General features: G+C 52.5%; 1 protein-coding gene across 1 annotated transcript; it reads left to right on the forward strand.

Annotated features, from left to right (window-relative positions):
• The first annotated feature begins 336 nt into the window (after nt 1-336).
• On the forward strand, nt 337-18,961 carry LOC121353983 (interferon-induced protein with tetratricopeptide repeats 2-like). The gene is made up of 3 exons (XM_041468243.1): nt 337-396; nt 16,044-16,120; nt 17,007-18,961. Exons 1-3 carry the CDS (start codon nt 337-339, stop codon nt 18,376-18,378), a joined length of 1,509 nt encoding a protein of 502 aa, XP_041324177.1. The 3' UTR covers nt 18,379-18,961.
• The last annotated feature ends 851 nt before the right edge of the window (nt 18,962-19,812 follow it).

Below are 19,812 nucleotides of genomic sequence, written 5' to 3' on the forward strand. Positions count from 1 at the left end.
CTTTTTTTTTTTTTTTTTTTTCATTAAACAGAGAGAAGTTTCAGTTCTTTAAAAAAAAAAAAAAATCCGACAACCAAACCCTGCCCGGGAATGGGAATGTGACGCTCTTCCCCCTCCCCCGGCCGCAGCCGTCCAAGTTTCTATGAGTCAAACGTTTGCAATGTGTTACCGAAATGTTACCAAGCTGGAATGCAGCATCCAGAGGGCTCAGCTCGTAAAACTTTTGTTTGTTGGCCGGGAGAAAGTGTCACCGGCACAGAATTCGGTTCCTCCTCTTCTTGCTTTTGTTTTTGCCATCCCGGAGAGGGTTAAGCGGTTGTGCAGCGCTGACACCCGATGACGGCGGCATTAACCCGGCGCTCCCGGTCCCAGTGGGAAGGGAAGTTGTGCTTTTTGGTGAGAAACGAAGGGAAACGGGGCAGCCTGAGAGAGCAGGTGGGAAATGGGAGAGAAAACCGTACAGAGACAAAATCCTGGAATGGTTTGGGTTGGAAGGGGCCTTAAAGCTCTTAAAGCTCAGCTTGTTCCTCCCCTGCCCTGGGCAGGGACACCTTCCATTAAATCAGCTTGCTCCAAGCCCCATCCCAGGGTACAGCCAGGGCCAGACCTCAGCTGCTGAAACACAACTTCCCAGACACGAGCTCTGGGATTTTGGGGTCAGAAAAGTGCTGTTTCCTCATCTGACAGTCCTGGGGTTGGCCTGGGATGGGAACTTCCACCCAAGACAGCAAAATCTCGGCCCAGCTTCTTCCAGCAGCATCTGCTCTGGGTTTGCAGAAATGCTGAGGGACAGGGACACAGCATCAACTGCTGAGGGACAGGGACACAGCCTCAACTGATCTGAAATGCTGAGGGACAGGGACACAGCCTCATCTGCTGAGGGACAGGGACACAGCCTCATCTGCTGAGGGACAGGGACACAGCCTCATCTGCTGGATCTGACATGCTGAGGGACAGGGACACAGCATCAACTGATCTGAAATGCTGAGGGACAGGGACACAGCTTCATCTGGTGGATCTGAAATGCTGAGGGACAGGGACACAGCATCAACTGCTAGATCTGACATGCTGAGGGACAGGGACACAGCCTCATCTGCTGGATCTGAGTGGAGCTGGGCCCCAGCTCTGAGCTTTGCTCTCCCGGTGGGAGCCCAGCCTGGAAGAGCTCATGAGGATGATGAGTGCAAGAAGAAAAGCAGGAGAGAGGGGAGGAAACCAAGGGACTGTCCTGCAGCGCTTGCAAGCCTGAGTCCTTCCAGGAGGTGGCTCCTTCCACCTGGAATTCCCACCCCCAAAACCTTTCCAAGGGTGTAACCTTCACCTTGCTGAAGGACCTTCAGGGCTCAGCTCCAGGAGGACACGGTGATGCTCTTCCTGCCTCACCCACCGTGTCCAACAACAGCACTTGGCCTCATGTGGGGCTGGCTGCGGGTTTTGCCTCTGTCCCAGGGAAGGAAAATCTCCAGCAGCCAGGAGGATCCTCCCGGGAGCCTTCCAGAGGGACGGGCTCCACCTCATCCGCTGAGGCTGCCCTGCTTTGTGCAGAGAGCACAGAAACTCTCCCGGGAGGGGAGCTGGGCTCCCTGCCCTGCTCCTGGGCTGGAGAATCACAGTCAACCTGTGCTGGCAATTTCCAGCCCAAGCTGTAATTATCTTTTCGTGCCAATGGGAACAATGGCAGTGGAAAAGGAGGAGCGTGGTCATCCTCCTCCCACCTCTAAAAGCCAAGTGATGCCAGCCCTGCAGAAGTCCCACGGGTGAAAAAAAAAAAAAATTGTTCATGGCATTTTTATGACACTGTTCTCAGGTAAAAGAACCTGGTATTCTGAAACAGGAGGGAAAAAAAAAAAAAAAAAAAAAAAAAAAGATAAAATAACGATCCCAGGGAAAGATCTGAGGAGAAAGGCAATGGCCGTGGGCAAGATGTGCTGAGGAGGGATTTTGGCCACCAGCCACGCTGGACTGGGTGCCCAGGCCAGGGTCACTCCTCTCCAGGGCTGAGCCAGCTCCTGCAATGAGCTACAAACTTTTGCCTAGTTGGACCTTTGCATCATTTGCATGTGAGGTGTAAGGAGAGGCAGGAACTGCCAAAAGCGGGGCTGCTCAAAGGCCAGGAGGAGATAAGAGACACTGCCCTGCTTAACAAAGAGACATTTCCAGACCTGGGGAAGTGAGGCAATCCTGGCTGATTGGGACGACTGACCAAAGTCTCCCAGGAGGAAGAAAGAGGGTGAAAGATGAAAATCTTTGTGTTTCAAAGGTGAAGAGACCAGGAAAGCTCACCTGGGAGGGTGGGAGGTGTCCCTGCCCATGGCAGGGGGGGGACTGGATGGGCCTCAGGCCCCTTCCAACCCAACCCGTTCTGTGATGAGCAGGTGGAAAATCCAGGCTGCTGTTTCTGTCACCAGCGAGGCCACAGCAGGTCCCAGATGCTGTTTAGCAACGCAAAGGGGCAGATGGATTTTGGAAAACCTTTGGGTACCAGTTTGAGCTTTGCTGAAAACCCCTGTATCTCCTTCAGGACCTGCTCCCTCCCAGCTCAGGCACAAGGAGCATGCTGTGCTGCTGAGCCCCAGGCTCCTGAGCCCGCTCAGACCCAAACGTGCTGACAGGAGCCCAGTCCTGGCTCCCAGCAGCCACAACCCTGCTCCCAGCACCCCTGGGATCCCCTCCCTGCCCAGGAGAAGGGATCTGCCAGCAGTGCCCTCCAAGAGCTCAGTCCTGGCTCCCACACCTCCGGGATCCCCTCCCTGCCCGGGAGAAGGGATCTGCCAGCAGTGCCCTCAGACACAAAGCAGAGCAGTGGCTGAGAGGCTGGAGGAGCAGCAGCGTGGGCAGCAGATGCCCGAGGCAGGGAAGGGGAGCTGCCTGCAGCCACATCTCTCCATAGAAGGCAGGGAAGGAGCAGGTTTGTTTCTGCAGGAGGAGAAGAGTTACGGCTGCGAGAAACGGCGACTAAAAATACCCTGAGGACCCGGGAGGGCACTTGGGAGAGACCCAGACCCTTCGCATGTCTGGGGCAAAGGTGGCAGTGCCACACGTGTGGCACCGTGGCCTCCTGACAGCCATGCAGGGGAAGGTGTTCAGTGCACCCCAGGGGCAGAACTGGGGTGGCCCAGACCCCAACCAGAGCCTGCCCTGTGCCCCTGTCTGAGGCTCAGCCTCTCTTGGGAATTAGGGCACAATTCCAGCTCTGCAGGAGCTGCACACCAATGTGAGGAGTGAGCAGGGAACAGAGATCGCAGTCTGGGGGCTCTCAGGGTGCTCCTGGCTCACAAAAGGGTTCAGCTGTCTCCAGTCTCTCTTGGGAATTAGGGCACAATTCCAGCTGTGCAGGTGCTGCACACCAGTGTGAGGATGAGCAGGGAACAGAGATATCAGTCTGGGGGCTCTCAGGGTGCTCCTGGCTCAGAAAAAGGGCTCAGCTGTCCCCAGTCTGTGTCCATGAAGGTTTTGGATGTGAGACACCCATGCCCCTCACACCTGTGACCCCAGGGACCTTCCCAGTGGGATGCACTCGCTGACTGGGAGAGCCCCAGCACGTGTTCCTGCTTCAGGGATGTTCCTTCCCACTGTTCATCCAGCAGGAAGCCCAGAGGGGAGCACAGGCAGGTTCAACTCACCTGTTCTCCCAGCTCTGAGCATCTGAGCATGGAGGAGGCATCACCAGCACCGCCCTGCAGACCTCACCCACTGGCTAATCTGCTTGAGCCATTTCCCATCTCAAGTTTCAGCTGGAGAAAAGGCATTTGAAATAATTTCTCCTCTTTTGAAGGGGTTGGTCCCTGCGGACAACTCTGCAGCGAGGGCGTGAGGAGGATCTTGCCTGGCCTGGGTCCCAGTAAATCACAGTTCAGAGACAGCTGAACTCCATTTTATGATTATTAACCCCAGCCTTGCTCATTTGTTTGGCCTGTCTGAGGCTATATTTAGTGATGGGTGCAGGCATGGCCAGGGGGGAATTGTGTGCAGCTGTTAAACACAGCCCCCCACCTTCCAAAAAAAAATGATTTAAAAAAAAATAAAAAGCTAACAAAACACGAGGATTATGGCTGGAAAATGAGAAGCAGCTGTGAAGAGGAGGGATGAGGTGTCACACAGGGAGGACTGACTTCAAACCTTGCAGGAAACGTATGAGAAATTTCCCGGCCACTTTTGTAATCCATCAACCCCCCCCGTGTCCCCTGGTGGCTCTTGGCTCCTGTCACAGCCTCTGAGTGCCAGGGCCAGGAGCATCTCAGGCTGGGCTCAGCAGGAGCAGCCACAAAGAGCTGTTTGCTCTTGCACTGCCATCAACAAGGTCCTGCTGTGCCTTTGTGACAGCCCCAGCTCACCACAGATGGAATAAATGTCACCAACGGGCAGGTGCTGAACCGAGGCAGCTCCAGGGTGGTGCTGGGAATTGCAACAATGGAAAGCTTTGAGCAGTGGTGGTGAAACACTCCGAGCATTCTCGTGTGCTAAGGGAGGGCAGGACAGGACCAGGATGGAAAAACAGAGGTGGAGAAAGGTGGAGGTGCCTTGCTGAGATCAGCGTCCTCTTCCTGCCCCCTCCGGCCGCAGAGCAGCAGGAGAGGCTGCTCTTCCTCATCGTGGTTCGTTTTGGGGCTGTCAAAGAGGGGCAAACCAGGAAAGATGGGGCTGCCCCTGTCCATGGCATGGAGTCACCTCCAACCCAAACCATTCTGGGGTTTTGTGATTTATTCCACGTTCCTGGAGGAGCTCAGAGCTGGAAGGGGCATTGTGGGGAAGGAAAGGGAGCGTGACCTACTCTGAAGCCCTGGCATCAGGCAGAGTGGCCCTGGCATGAAGAAACCCAGGGCTGAACCCATCTCTTGGCTCTTCCCCAGTTTTCCTGGCGGCTCTAACGGCAGCACTGGCACCTGAGCCGCTGCTGGGGCAGGTGCTGCAGCAGTTTAACGTTTCATCCGCAGGCAGAGCTCAGGGGAGGCGATGCCAGTGCCCAGCTCGTGCCCTGCTTTGGCTGCCAGTGCATCAGCTGGCCAGGTAAACCCAAACGTTCACCTGGAAATCACCCACAGGTGGGGCCCAGGCTCCGTTCCCGGAGCCTGCAGCCTCGCCCTCCCACCCTTGCTGGCAGTTTCCTGTTTGCCCACGAGGCCGGGGTGCGAAGGGCCAGGCAGGGTTTGTTTTGCTGCAGCACAGGCTGCTCTCAGCGAGGTTTGGGGAGCTGGCTTCCCCCGGGCTGTGGTTTCAGCAGCTGCCAGCCCCGGCCCCGCCGCAGTCAGGCGCGCAGCGACCGCGCGGGAGCTCGCGGAGCTGACATCAAGGTGCTCACCTGCAGAGGAAGGGGCTCCCAACTGCAGCACCTCCTGCGTGGTCGGCTTGTGGTGACCCAGCCCGGCCCTCCCTGGCAGCACCGGGCTCGGCCCCACGCTCTGCTCCTGCACCTGCTGCCTGCAGCGCTCCTCCCGGGACAGCTCCTGCTTTGCTGCAGCCCAGCACGGGCAAAGGATGGAGCTGGGGCACCAGGATCCCTCTGTGGAGGTGGCACCGTGGCTTTCACCCTTCCAGGGTGGCAGGGACTGTCAGTCTCCCTCCGTGTGCCCTGGGGAAAGAGCGCAGAGGTGACAGACTTCCAGAATCCCTGAGGCTGGAAAAGCTCGGAGGGATCATCGAGTCCAACCTGTCCCCAGAGCTCACCTTGTCCCCAGCCCAGAGCCCCCCCAGCCTGTCCCCAGAGCCCACCTTGTCCCCAGCCCAGAGCCCACCCAAACCTGAGCCCAGAGCCCACCCAACCTGTCCCCAATGCCCACCTTGTCCCTAGCCCAGAGCCCACCCAACCTGTCCCCACCTTGTCACCAGCCCAGAGCTCTGAGTGCCACCTCCAGCCCTTCCTTGGGCACCTCCAGGGATGGGCACTCCAAACCTCCCTGGGCAGCCCTGCCAAGGCCTGGCCACCCTTTCCATGGGGAAATCCTTCCTCAGAGTCCAGGCAGAGCTCAGCGAGGCCGTGCCCCCTGCCCACCTCTGGCCAGGACCCCCCTGTGCTGCTTTGGGTCTCTAAGCCCAGGTGAATTTCCTAAAGAGAAAGGAGAGCCCTTGAGAAACTCTGCCTCTGTGCAAACACATGCGAAACCCAGAACTTCTTTTCCACCCCAAATTTAAGCCTGGAGGGATTTAACCCCTTGTTTTGCTGCTCCATCTCAATCCCATGTGCAGGCAGGAGAGGGAGAATGTGGGGAGAGAACCTGATTCACTCTGCAAATCCCCAGTTGGGAGAAGGAGTTTGATTTACCAAGGCCAGAGGTAGTAAAGAGCTTGGACAGGAATTTGCACTAAACCTTTGACACACAAGACATTTCCCTTTCAGGCCAAGACAAACAAAGGAAGGAAGTGTCTGGGACTTTTAAAGTGACCTAGTGGAGACAGGTAAGGGCAGATAAGGGCTGAAGGAAGAGTGGGCTGGGCCAGGGAAGTATCCAGTTTTACAGATTTGTTGGAATCCTGAGTGCTCTGCAAATCAGGCTGAGGGAAGGCAAAACCACCTGGGGAAGGGCCCTTTGCGAGGGGAGAAAGAGGCTGAGCATCCCCGAGTGCTGAGCACGGCCTTTCTGTTCACTCCATGCCTTTTTTTCCACTCACTTTGCAAAGTTCTCTGTGCCTGAGGCTGGCAAAGTTTCCAGGCTCATTAGCTGCTCATCAGCAGGCTCCTGTCAGACCCTGGCCCATCCCTGCCAGACCTCTCCATTTCTCAGCACCATCCTCGGTGCTAAAAAGCCTTTGCCCCTTTCCTGCACTCAGGTCCTGCAATAAAAACAGCAGCTGGAGCCTTTCCTGTGAAAGGGAGAATGACACTGTGTGGTGGAGAGATGGAAACAATCCCACGTGGTAAAAAAGCTCTTCATGGATGCTGTTCTCTGTCCCCACCTGCACAGGGGACACGAGGGATTCTCCTGTTTCCAGGGCTGGGAGTGGGAGCAGCAAGGAGTTTTCTGTGGGGCAGCAGCCAGCCTGGCAAGCACTGCCTTTCCTGGTACAACACCCCTGATCCCTCATCCCTGCAGAACAGGATTGCTGCAGCACCATCCCTGCTGGCAGATTTAAAATGCCAGCCTTACCCTTGCCCGTACAGGGTTAATTTCCCCTCTCAGGATCTCAGTTTCTCCCTGGAGTCATCTCTGTGGTGACTCCACAGGTTCCCTCCGTGAAACCCTCTGGGAACATTTTGCTCTTTGACCTCAAATCTTTCCCTTCTCCACTAAATTGCTCCTGTTTCTTTTTAACCCTTTATCCCTCGCTCGAGATCCAACACTTGAGATCCATGAGGAGCCCCTGTGGGATTCCCAGAAGGGATGGAGGATAACTGGTGAGACCCCAGGGCCAGAAGGAGCAGGGGGGTCCTCAGTGCTGTCCACAGAGCCACTGGCCCCCCTCCCTGGCCTTATCTCGTGGTGAGTTTTGCATTCTGAGTCACTAAACAAACACAGGGACTGCTCTCCCTGGCCAGCACTCCCAGGGCCCAGAGCAGGGCTTGGATGAGGTTCCTCCACATGAGTCTGAGACCATGAAAAACAAAGCTGCTGCTTTCTGGGTTATTTATAAAGCAAACTGCACAAATAAACCTTTCCTACCCAGAACAGTCAAGGTTATGAATCCATAATTCTCCTTTCCTACAGGGACCTTGCTTGTGACTCATTCCTGGTCAGCCTCGGGGGCTCCCAGTGCATGAGCTGGGAATGAGGAGCTGCTGGGAATGAGGAGCTGCTGGGAATGAGGAGCTGCTGGGAACGAGGAGCTGCTCACAGTGAGGAAGAGCATGGCAGGGGCAGCCGAAGGCTCCCTACAAGGGCTCAGCACAGGGCCACCCTCCTTCCTTAGCACCCAGCCCGGAAAAGCCATCTGTGGGACGATCAAAAATCCTTTCAAATCCCAGAAAATTGGCTGGAGCACCATCTGGAGGCAGCTCCTGGAAGACGTGGGCAGAGCTGTGATGCTTTTCCCGGGATGGGGACGTAGGTGTCCCTCTGTCCCCTCTACCCATCACCAGGGACCCTCTGGGAGGAGTTCCCATCCCACCAGGACACAGCAGGACCTGGGATTCAAGGTCCCTGAGCTGCAGATCCTTGTCCTGTTCTGCCTCTCCCTGACCAAGTCTGTTCCTGGATATTCTGCCCAGCCATCAGCTACTCTGGCAGGTGACCCCAAAATGAGGGGTTCCCACACTCAGTCTCTCTCCTGGAACCCTTGGATCACATTTTTTTCCCTCCAATCTGTGCATTTCCAACCGTGGTGTAACTTTTTAGCTGTGTTTCTCTGCCCTCCATTAGTTTGTTGCTGGAGCACAGATGGACCTCTGAAATTAGGGAGCACTTCTCCAGAAGTCCTTGGTCTCTTTGGGCTTGATTTGCTATCGATTTTTCTAAGATTTTCTTTCAAGGGCCAGTCTGACTAAAAGTATCTTCTGCTGGGTTTGACCACAACTTTGCTGTCCTGCTCCATCTTTCCGACAACACTCGTGCAGCGCCGGGTGCCATTTCCCTCTGCTCTCTGGAAGTGGAAATTATTACATTTTTAAATTCTGCTGATGCTGAGAGAAGCTGTGATTTCTAAGAAGCGATGCTGTGCATGCCCTGACACGTTTCATGTCTCAGCACTCAGCTGTGCTCTGAGCCTTCGGTGAAGAGCCTGGAATTGGTTTTTTTTTTCTTCAGGGATTTGCTTTCTGTAATCTGATCATTCATGTTGTTCACAAAGACAACTTGATTTTTCAATATGTGATCCGCTTTCTCCACGGCTGATTGAGGCTTCCTGCACAATGAGCTGACTCTTTGTTGCCAATTCCTGAGGAATTCTCACCAAACAGGGGCTCAGAAAGCATTTGCCTGGCTGCAGCCCCGTGGCTGCTTTGGGATGCCCACCCTGGGCAGCCCAGGGAATGTGTTTGAGGCCGATGCATCCCTGGCTGGTTTTTTTTTCTCTCCATCTCCTATGTCCACAGCATTAAACACTTCCTTCCCCTTCAGCCCTCGAGGCTTTTCTCAAAGCTGGAACCCCAGGGGCAGCTTGAGCAGGGCCTCCCTATCACCAGAATCTGCTTATCTGCAGCTCAAAGGAAATTCTGCTTGGCTGCTGAGCCCCGGCTCCGGATGGAACCACGAGATGCCCGCACGGCAGAGCCTCGGTGAGAGGAGCTGCTCCCCAGGAAGATTGGCTGGGAAAACCATCAGGGGCTCTCCTTGCACGGGGTCAGAGGCAGCCCGGTGCCACGGGGCTCATCCGAGGCTCTCGGGGCAGGAGGTTTCAGGATTTTGGTTCTTCAGAGAGAGGGATCCAGGGACCCGACGAGCACTGACGTGGGGAGAAACGTCTCGGGGCTGAAACATCAAATAAAACCCCGTGGAATGAAATACGACCACAAGGACTGGATGAAGCCATTAGGAGTCTGGGCAGGTTTAAGAGCTCACTTGTGCGGAAAGGGGGGTTTGGTATTTTCAAGTGTTTCTACACCACTCACGGCGTTCCCCAGGGCCTCGTGCTGCTAAAAATAAACCACTCAGGAAGGCTCTGACAGCCTTCGCAGAGCTTCAGGTGCTCTTAGCTGAAAAAGAGGAGAAAAAGCCACGAGAAAAGAATGGATGAGGCTGTTAGACGTGCCTGGGTGAGAAACAACCACCTCCAGCTCCGCTTGACAGAGGAGCGAGCAGGGAGCTGTGGTCTCACTGGGGGGAAATTATAGTTTAGAGAAAAGAGCTCACCTCTGTCCCTTTGTTTCCTGAAAGCTGATGGAGGAAGACTCAGAATTGGGGAGAGGGAGACAGACTTTGTTTTCTCTTTCTAAAAAACACTGCATGTTTTTATTCTCCCCGTTCTTTGTTGCGTGTGTTTAGATAAAAGTTAGGACACAAAGGCTTTGCTGGGTCGGTGCCAAGCTAAAGCTCAAGAAAACAAACCTCAACCTTCAAGGCCGAGGGGTTCAGTGGGTCGTTAAAGCCAGTCCTGCTCGCACAGGAAATCACATCATGTAATCTCTTGTTTGGGACTTTGGCAAAAGATAAAATCCTTCTCAGGAGGGAGCGCTGCCATTTCGGAGAGCAGCAGCCCAAGAGAAACACAGCGTTTGAGGGAGCAGGGATGTTTCAGGATCTGTCTGCAGAAATACCCAGCCTCCATCCCTGGTTGGGAGAGCCATTATTAATTTCATGGCAATTAAAATTACCTTCCTTTCCATGCTATCTACAGAAGCCTCCACCAAGAAAGGTGAGGAGAAAATATTCCCCTGGCCAATCCAGGAGCTGTTCCACCATTCCTGATCCAATTCTTTACGCCTGAAAAACACACTTTACTTCTTCCCTTCTGCTCTGCAAGGAAACCACAGACAGTTGTCCTCCGTGCAGGGCTTGTTGCAGTCTTGGATCCGCTCTGGAGTGCTTTTATCCGAAGCGTTTCTTTCTCTTTCTCATGGGCCATGTGGAACAGTATCAAAAGCCATAAAACTTTATGTATTTACAGCCTCTTCTGGGAGCACAGCGCTCAGAACATCGTTGTAGATGTAAATTAGCTCAATTATCTTTGCTCGGGATGGTTGGATCGTGCCCAATTACCGTTGCAGTTTCTCATTCTCTGTGGTGCTGACAAACAACCCGTTTAAGTGCTTGTTCCACGGTTTTCCCAATCCCAACACCACACAATTCTCTCTGATCTTCAGCCTCTGTTTTAAGAGAAACCTTTGGCATTCTTCCTTAGCTATTTTCCACCCTCTCTGGGTTAAGGTTCCCTTCTTGGCTTTCTGGCACCTGCAGAGTGAATTTAATCTTCCCCAAATCACCTGAGCATGTGCTATGAATTTCAGTGCATCTCTGCCCTGTTTTTTCCTTACTACACTGAGATGTCTCTCCTCTCTCAATTATAACCCTCATCTGATCCATCACCCTTGGAAGTTTTGACATTTCGGCCTTCTTGGCATTACCCTCCATCAGCTCCTTGTCTGGAGAACAACTGAGATCCACGGATTCCTTCCACACACAGAAACTCCTCTGTTAATTGCCAGTGAGAGCTGCTGCTGCTGCAATCTTATCAAATCTGCACACCGCAATTTTTCATTACGTTATGCCGTGATAGCAGGGCCACGTGCCTTTGGACCAGCTGCTGGGATCAGAAATTCTGATTTTCCCTTGTGCTTTGGCTTTCGTTAGTCAACAACACCAAAAATCCCATGGATTCTCTTGAACTCTCTCATGGTGGGCCTGGCCAGCTCCTCATCGATTCATTTCTGGAGCAAACAACAAAGAAAGAGTAAAAAAGAGTGGCTGCTCTCTGCAGGCCCTCATTGTGCTCTGAGCTGAACCATTCCCAGGCCCCTGGAATGACTGAGCAGGTCCTGGATGTTCCCAAACAAAACCCTTGAGGGGTGTCTGAATTCAGGGACTGCTCCAAGTGGAGCTGCAGGAGCCACTTCCAGCGTTTCACACAGAATCCCTGAGTTACTCAGGTGGGAAAAGCCCTCTGAGACCAACCAAGCTTGATCCCCACCTTGTCACCCCCACCAGAGCACTGAGTGCCACGTTCCCAAAGCCTGACCACCCTTTCCATGAAGTTATTCTTGAATTTTCACTGCCTTTTAGAATTTCCTGGGCTTTTCCTCGCTCCCAAACGAAGTGATGGCTGCATCCCCTCACAGGGCACTGAGTGCCACATGCAGTCATTCCCTGGACACCTCCAGCAGCCCAACCCTTCCCAAAGCCTGACCACCCTTTCCATGAAATTCTTCCTGAATTTTCACTGCCTTTTCGAATTTCCTGGACTTTTCCTTGCTCCCAGACGAGGTGATGGCTACAGCCCCTCACAGAGCACTGAGTGCCACGTTCCCAAAGCCTGACCACCCTTTCCATGAAGTTCTTCCTGAATTTTCACTGCCTTTTCTTGAACTTTCCTTTTTGAATTTCCTGGACTTTTCCTCGCTCCCAGGTGATGGCTGCATCCCCTCACAGGGCAGGAGCTGGACCAAAAGGGAGAGTTAAGACCTCCCAACATCCCAACCTCTCCCAGCGCTGCCCAGCTGGGAGCTGCTGCTGCTCTCCCTGCCCCAGATGAGCCCCTGGAGCTTCCCAGCCTGGCAGAGCAGCGAATACTCCGCGTTTATCACCCCATCAGAGCAGTTGGAAGACAGTTGAGTGTCTCCGGGGCGCAGATAGCAGGGAAGGCTTTGCTCCGGGAGATAAGCTGCCCTCCCTTGGTATCTCGGTGTCTTCCAGCCCCTCCAGACACACCCTGGGGATGGCGAGAGCTGGGGGCAGTTAACTGAAGCCCTGGCTATCATCCCTGCTCTGCTCCCTGGAATCGTTCCTCCCGCGCTGATCAAGCCTCTGCAGTGACTGTAAACAGGCAGCCAAAGCCTCCTGGTTTTGGAGATGGATTCATTCAGGAGGGAAAGGTGCTTCTGGAAGGTATTTGGAAGGTTTTGAAATGCACAACAGCTCAATTTTGTGCTTGAGTGGCTGCCCGGCGGAGAAAAAACACCACGAGCATCCCCTGTTGGATTTGGGGGAATCGGGAGTGTCTGGAGTGCGGCTGTTCCCTGCCAGCTCCACTCAGAGCTCCCTGTGTCACTGCACAAACCCAGGCTCTGGGGGTCTGTTGTGATAAGGCACGAAATGATGACACAGACACTGCTGCTCTCGAGGGGAACAAAAAAGAAGCTACTTTATTTTTTGACTCCAACATTTATAGTTTTTCAAAGGTGACAGTGGATTGGAGGGTGACAGTGCCACCTCTCCAATGCCACTGGACAGACCAAGGGTCTATTAATTCTCTCTACTTCCATGAAAGAATGCAAAACATAGGTTACTTACAGAACTGTGTGTGAGAAAGTTTGTTGAAAGAATGTAAACATCAGAAGGCTTAACAAAGTCTTACAAAATCAGGGCGACAGGGGTCACCCAGCACTCGGGTGTGAGCAAGGCAGAAAGCCCAGGCCACCTTTGTCTGGAGGAATCAGTAGATCCAAGCACCACTGTTGGACTCAGGGTGTGCACAGAGGCACTCCCAAAGCATTTAGAAACAAGGAGAGCAAATATTGAGATGAGACAACAACACTGGTTTCACAGTTTCTGCCTATATTACATAAAAAAATATTTCCTTTTTCATTTTAAATGCTGCCCAGTCCTTCCCTTGGGCCCTGCTCAGCTCAGAAGGATGAACACCCTTCCCCAGGCAGCTCTCTAGGGTCCTGCTCTGTTTTCTGCCACAGGAAACCACCTCCTTCCCAAACACGGATATTTTCATCCAAATAAAGGGCAGTGGGTTGGAATATTGTTAACAAGAATCCAGCTGCGAGGCAGAAATGTAAAAGCGGTGAAAAGCATCGCTCTTTTTTCACAGCTTGGGGTGAGAACGGCTCTGAAAAAACGCAGCAGAGTCATCCGTGGGGAGCCTCTGCCATCTGCTGGCACCGAGTCCTGCAGCAGCGCCTCGGAGAGACTGCCAGCGAACAGACAGGAGGGAAAACGGGAGGGTTTGAAGTCCCTAAGCCCTTTTTTCTGCGAAAAACATCCCCTGAAACATCAAAAATACTGAGGCCATAGAAAGGTTTATGTTGGGAGGGACCTAAAAAATCATCCAGTTCCACGTCCCTGCCGTGGTTCCACCTGCCTTTTTCTGTGAGAAACATCACCTGAAACATCAAAAATACTGATGCCATAGAAAGGTTTACTTTGGGGGGGACCTAAAAAATCATCCAGTTCCACGTCCCTGCCATGGTTCCACCTGCCCTGGGTGCTCCAAGCCCCATCCAGCCTGGCCTTGGACATTTCCAGGGATGCAGGGACAGCCCCAGCTGCTCTGGGCACCTGTGCCAGGCCTTCAGCACCTTGATAGCAAAGGATTCTCTCCTCAAGATTCCAGGTAGGTGGAGACCCCCCGGTTTTCAGCCAGGGATTTGTACAAAGTTGTGAATTTAACACCTCTGTGCGAGGATTAAAGGTTAAAGGCTTATCAAGTTTAAAGCCGTCTTTCCCCAGAGAGGTTTGTACTCCCCGTGGGAGCAGCACAGCCAGTGGGAGCTGAAAAGGTGCAAATGGAAACTGTGACAAACAGAAAACACCTTTTTGTTACCTGTTCTCTTACTCATAACAGCCTCACCTGGGCTCGAATGCCAGCAAGGAAGTTACAAACAATTCACAGATGTTCAGCCAGGACTCTGACTGTGTCAGGGGAATTCTGCAGCCACACCTCAAAGTATTTTTAGTCCTGGCCTTGGCTACTCAGATGGAGCTTCTTGAAGCTTCCCAGTGCTGCAGGCACTCTTTGCAGAACAGGTTCTGTCTTTTTTTCCAGGTTCTGTCTTTCCTGCTCCACGGTGCAGCTCACTCTGGTGGTTCAGAGCCCCTTCCTTGCGGCCCAGAATCAGCTGAAGGAAATTTATAACAAACAGGTTTTTTTCTGGACAAATAAACCAGGATTTCCTTTCAACCAGCTCAGAATTCGATCAGTATTATTTGATGTAACAGAATGTTTTGAAGCCAAGGACTGTTTTCAAACCACCAACAAAAATATTTGTATTATTTTTTCCTCTGCATCTCATTGCAGCTCTTTTGCTTTTCCTTCCCACCATTTATCTTTCACAACACCAAGCCTTGCCTGTACTTCCTATTTGGCTGCTGGTTGGTAGTTTTCTCATTTGCTGTTATTTTTGACTTCCATCCAAGCTTTGTATGATATTAATAGCTGCTGCACAGAACAGTAATCATCCTCAAACCAGCCCTAATATTAGCAGAAGTAGCCAAGAACTGTTGTCAAGGCCTGAGGGATTTGGGCAGTGAATTTTCTCCTCCATCCTGCCAGTTCTGCCCCAGACCAGGGAGACAAAACTTCTGCCCAGCACCCAACTCACACAGCCCCATCCTGGCCACCCCAGGCAAGAGAGAAGCAGCTTGGTCGAGCCCAAATGCACAGAAAGATGCTGAAAGAAGATGCTGATGTGAAGATTCAAGAATTAGATGTTACCCGTTGTCTAATTAATGCTTCAGCCTAATCAAGCTAGAGCAATCACTCATTGTTCACCCAGCAGTGCTAACACTAATAGCCAAATTACTCATTTTCTATTAAAGGTTGTCAGCAATAGAAAAAAATAAACAGGGGATAAAAGCATCTACCCTGCTCCTCCAGCAGTAAATTCTCCTCCTTCCTTTCCTGCTGCAGTGACTCATCAGCATCCTGAGGGAGAAATAGTGATGGGTTTTTTCTTCTTAGCTGGGAGGGATGGATGTGATTCTAAGGCTGGTGGTTTCTTCCTTCTCTGTTCAGAGTTTACTTGAGGCTACTTTTTAAAATGTGTTTTCTGCTGTTCTCTCCACTGGAATCTTTCTTCCCAGGGCTGCAATCCCCCGTTACACCCAGACATACCACGTGTCCTGCATTTTACCTGTATTTTTTCTGTCACTTCACTGGTTTCTGTCACCTCCCAAAACCTCAGTGGTTAGCAGTGGCTTCCTGGTGAGCTGGTGATAACCCTGGGGCCATCTCCAGCTCAGCATCCTGTGCTCTGTCAGCTCTTCCTGCTCCTTAGGGAAGGAGTTGGGATTTTCCCCACACACCAAACTGTGCAAATGCAATTGCCATCCCCTTTTTGCCGGGCCGTTTCTGTGACAGGCAGATGAGAAACTCCAGCAAAACTGACGGGGCAGATTCAGACAAGCCCTGGGGACAAAGTCCTGCAGAGCCACAAGGAGCCTTTGACTCATCACTGATGATGCCAAAGTGATGCCGTGCTTCCTTTCCGATGGATCCTCCATCACCTTACACCTAAAAGCTGCACACCAAAGTCCTTTTCAGCAGGGAGAAGGTCTCCAGGGGGGTCCAGATCCTGCTGCTCTGACCACAGGGTTCCCTTTCTTGTCTCTCTTGTCTCTTCCATTTTATCAAGGGAAGGTGATAACTTCCAGATAGGAAGAGAACACTTTCATTTTTGGTTTCAACTCTTCCTGTTTCGTTTCATCCTCGGCAAGTGGTTTCATCTGACTCCACCCAGGAGAAAGCTTCCTTATTTAAAGCCCAGTCTCCAGGTTACAGACTGTTCTGCCCAGGATCTGCTGCTGGCTGGAGGAAGTGCAGCCAAGCCATCGTCCCTCGGCAGTGACATGATGCCCGCAGGAACAATGAGGTGAGTGCACAGCATCCCTTCTTGGCACAGCTGCCACAGCCACAGGGTGTGGGGGGGACAAGGCTCAGCATCCTGGCTCAGCACCTCGCTGTGGTTAAGGCTGGAAAGGGCCTCAGAAAGTCACCTTGTCCAAGGCTCTGCTCAAGCAGGGCCAACCCTGACTGCATCCAGACACCTCTGGAGTCTCTCTGAGGGTGGAGACTGTACAACCCGTCCAGGAAAAATGTGCAAGGCCTCTCTTCTGCTCACATTTAATTTTCCTGATGTGCAGATGGAGCTTCCTGGGCTTGTTTGTGCTCTTTTTGCCCTGGCACTGGGCACCACTAAAAAAGCCTGGCACTGCTTTGCATTCTCCCTTCAGCTATTTCTACAGCTCTAAGATCCTTCCGAGCCTTCTCTTCTCTGAGCTGAACAGGCTCAGCTCTCTCAGCCTTTCCTCATGGAAGAAAGACTCCAGTGTAACACTCTCCTTACCTTGCTGGGCTCTTTTTTGAGCCATTTCTTCACCCTCCAGCTGAAGACACAAATCCCTGCTTCCTCCTCACAGAAGGTGAAACGAGAAAAACCAGTCTTTCTGCTTGTGGGTGAGGCTGCTCCACTCTCCCTTTTCTCAGCCCATCCCAGGGCTTTGCCTTAGGTGAGGGAGCAGCCCTGGCTCCAGGCACTGGAACACAATGGAATCACCATTGCTGTTCTCTAATGGGAAGGCTCACAGAGAGCTCCCTGGAAAATGGGCTGACTGGAACAAGGACTTGAGGGTTCTTTAGTAGCCTGAGTGCAGGGGATGTGTTAAGCAACTGGAGAGTCTCCTCCTCCAGCTCCCCATCTCTTTTTTCTCCCTGTGTGTGGGCACACCCTTTAATAACTCATCACTTCCTCTTCGTAGCAAGGAGCAGCTGAAGAAGAAGCTGGATGCCCTTCAGTGTCACTTCACCTGGAGCCTGGGTGTCGACTCTTTCAGTCTTTGCCATCTCCTGCAGAAGCTGGATGTTGAGATCAAGCACACAGCCCAGCAGAACCAGGTGGCCCTCCTGGGGCTCCAGGCCTACCTGCACCAGCTGAACAACCACAGCAAGGAAGCTCTGCAGAGCCTCAAAGCTGCTGAGGAACACAACGACAAGAAGCATCTGTGGACATCTACTGCTGGCTCTTTGACCATCTACGGGAATTATGCTTGGATCCACTACCTTCAGGGCTCCTACCAGGAGGCTGAAACCTGGCTGGAACGAGTTCAGCCGCTCTGCTCAACTCCTTGGGATGTGGGGCTGATCCCACACATCCAGGCCCAGAAAGGCTGGTCCCTCCTGGCCATCAGAGCCCGAAACGGGGAACGGGCAAGAGAGTGCTTCAACATGGCCTTGATGCTTGAACCAGAGAACAAATCTTTCCGTACTGGGCTTGCAATGGCTCTTTATTCCTCCTGGAATTTCTCCTGGCAACCTGATATTGAAAGAGAAGCCAAAATCCACTTGGAAAGAATTGTCGACGAGCAGCCAGAAAACTACAGAGCCAAAATATATTTGGCCAAGCTACTTAAACAAGGTGATAGGGAAAAAGCAACTGGCTTAGTTAAAGAATGTGCAGAGAACAGCTCTGACCCCGAGGTCCTCAAACTATCAGTTTTGTTCTGGTTGCCACTGTCAACACAGAAAGCGTCTGAGATCATCCAGCAAGCCCTGCAGCAGGACCCAGGTTACCACCTTCTCTACCAGGCCTTGGCCAACTGCTACAAGCAACAGTGGGTTGAAGCAAATCAGAAAGTAAAGAATAAGATACGGTGTAAAGCCATCAAGGAACTCCAGCAAATTGTTCAGGAACATCCTGACCTTGACCTTACATTTGTCAAGCTGCAGTTGGCAGAGTTCCTCGGTATAAAAACGCCATCACAGGAAGAAAAGATTTATGAGGAGCTGCAGAGGCAAATCAGCACCCTGAGCCTCAGATGTCAGCAAGCCCTGAATCTCTCCTGGGGAGATTTCTTCCTCTACCGGGAGAAATGCACGGCTGGGGCAAAAGCCAAGTTCATGGAATGCTACAAAATTCCTGTGCAGACAGACCAGAGGAGGGAATGTGGGCACAGGCTGTTGAAGATGGCTGAGACCTACCAGCGCAACGGTGACACTGACGCTGCCAACCACATCCACCTCTTCCTCCAAGAGGCCAACAAGCACCTGCCCAGGGAACCTGCTGTACTCTGTTTAGATGATGAGGATCACCCCAGCCCGCTGAGAATTTGGCATGACTTTTCCCAAGGCTAGAAGGCCAAAAGGACTGTCTGGCTCTGCGCAGCAGGCCCATCCCTCATGTGGACGTGGTGGCTCTGTCAGCTCCTCACGTCAAATCCAGGCTCACCCTTGGGGAACCAAGTGTCCAAACCTTACACAAGCTGCTGCTCCCAGAGAGAATGAAAACAAGAGTGAAAATTTTGTCTTAGAGGGTCTGAGCACAATCTTCTGCAGGTGTGGACCTGCATCTCTCCCTCAGAGCTGCCATTGATCAGAACTGAATGCTGATTAGGGCAATGTGAGAAATCAGCTCATTAATTGTAAGAATTCTACCATTATAAAGAAGCAGGAGGTGAATTCCTCCACAAGATCAGTGAGGAGCCATGATGAGGGTGAAGTCCTTCTGTACAGGACACAGATGGCCACTGGCCCATCCAAATGCATTAAATGCTCCTGATTAAGGAGCCCACAGGTGTGATTTTATCTGCATTAATCCTCAGGACACACATTCCTGCCCCTGCCTGGACATAAACCAGGAGCTTTTTTGTACTGGTTCCCACCAGGAGTGATATTTTCATCCCTGTTTCTGTAGCCAAACTGAGACTTTTTAAAAATCTTTGATTAATAAATATTTCTCTGCGTGATTTCTCCTTGCTTGTGTCTTCTTGCAGCCTGAAGCATCCAGAGCATGGAACACCAAAGATCCACCCTCTCCTCACTGTTCTTGCTCTCCATCCCCCTTGGAATTTGTGCCCTTACCTGCAGGCACAGGTGGGCACTCACCATCCCAGAGATGTGCCTGAGCACTGCCAGGGTCACCTTTGTGCCCAGCAGTACCCAAGTGGGGGTGGCTTCCCCAGATGTCCCCAAACCTAGCTGTCCCCACAGAGCAGTGCCACAGGGACCAGGGCAGATGTCCCTCAGCAGGCCCCACCAGCAGTGACCATCTATCTGCTCCAGTGAGGAACAGGCAAGGACCTAGTCTGGGAGAACATGCTCCAGGAAAGGACCAAGTGTGCCCAAAACCAGAATCAGGGTAAGGAGAACACACCTTAGTGCCCCTCTCCTGCACACCTGGTGTGTCTGAGAACCCAGGGCCAGAAACACCCCCTTGCTTGGGGGCCCCAGCAGTGGGTCAGCACCACTGTGCAAACACTTCACCCCCCAGACCTCACAATCAAGGGGAGAGGGAAACATCCCAGGCCAGCACACCTACCCATGGCTATTTCACCTCCCAGCACACAGAGGGGACCAAACCTGTCATCCTCATTCATTCCTGCACCCAGGAGCCACAGCCCAGGGCAGGATCCTGCTCCCAGCAGCTAAGTTGGCTGGGATCAGTCCTTGGGGCTGAGAGCAGCCCCTGAGCCTCCAGTGAGGCCTGGTGAAAATGCACAAGTTAAAACCACGAGCCAGAGAACACAAAACTGTGTAAAACATCAGGATTTACTTAACTGCACAGTCAGG

The sequence above is a fragment of the Pyrgilauda ruficollis genome, unplaced genomic scaffold (genome assembly GCF_017590135.1).
Source record: "Pyrgilauda ruficollis isolate IOZ18807 unplaced genomic scaffold, ASM1759013v1 scaffold215, whole genome shotgun sequence".
NCBI classification, from domain to species: Eukaryota; Metazoa; Chordata; class Aves; order Passeriformes; family Passeridae; genus Pyrgilauda; species Pyrgilauda ruficollis.

What these genes read in the sequence shown, in the direction of transcription:
- LOC121353983 (XM_041468243.1), top strand. Translation starts at nt 337, where the DNA reads ATGACGGCGGCATTAACCCGGCGCTCCCGGTCCCAGTGGGAAGGGAAG. An exon ending in AAGGGAAGTTGTGCTTTTTG is followed by an intron (nt 397 to 16,043) that starts GTGAGAAACGAA and finishes TGTTCTGCCCAG; the next exon opens with GATCTGCTGCTGGCTGGAGG. An exon ending in ATGCCCGCAGGAACAATGAG is followed by an intron (nt 16,121 to 17,006) that starts GTGAGTGCACAG and finishes TCCTCTTCGTAG; the next exon opens with CAAGGAGCAGCTGAAGAAGA.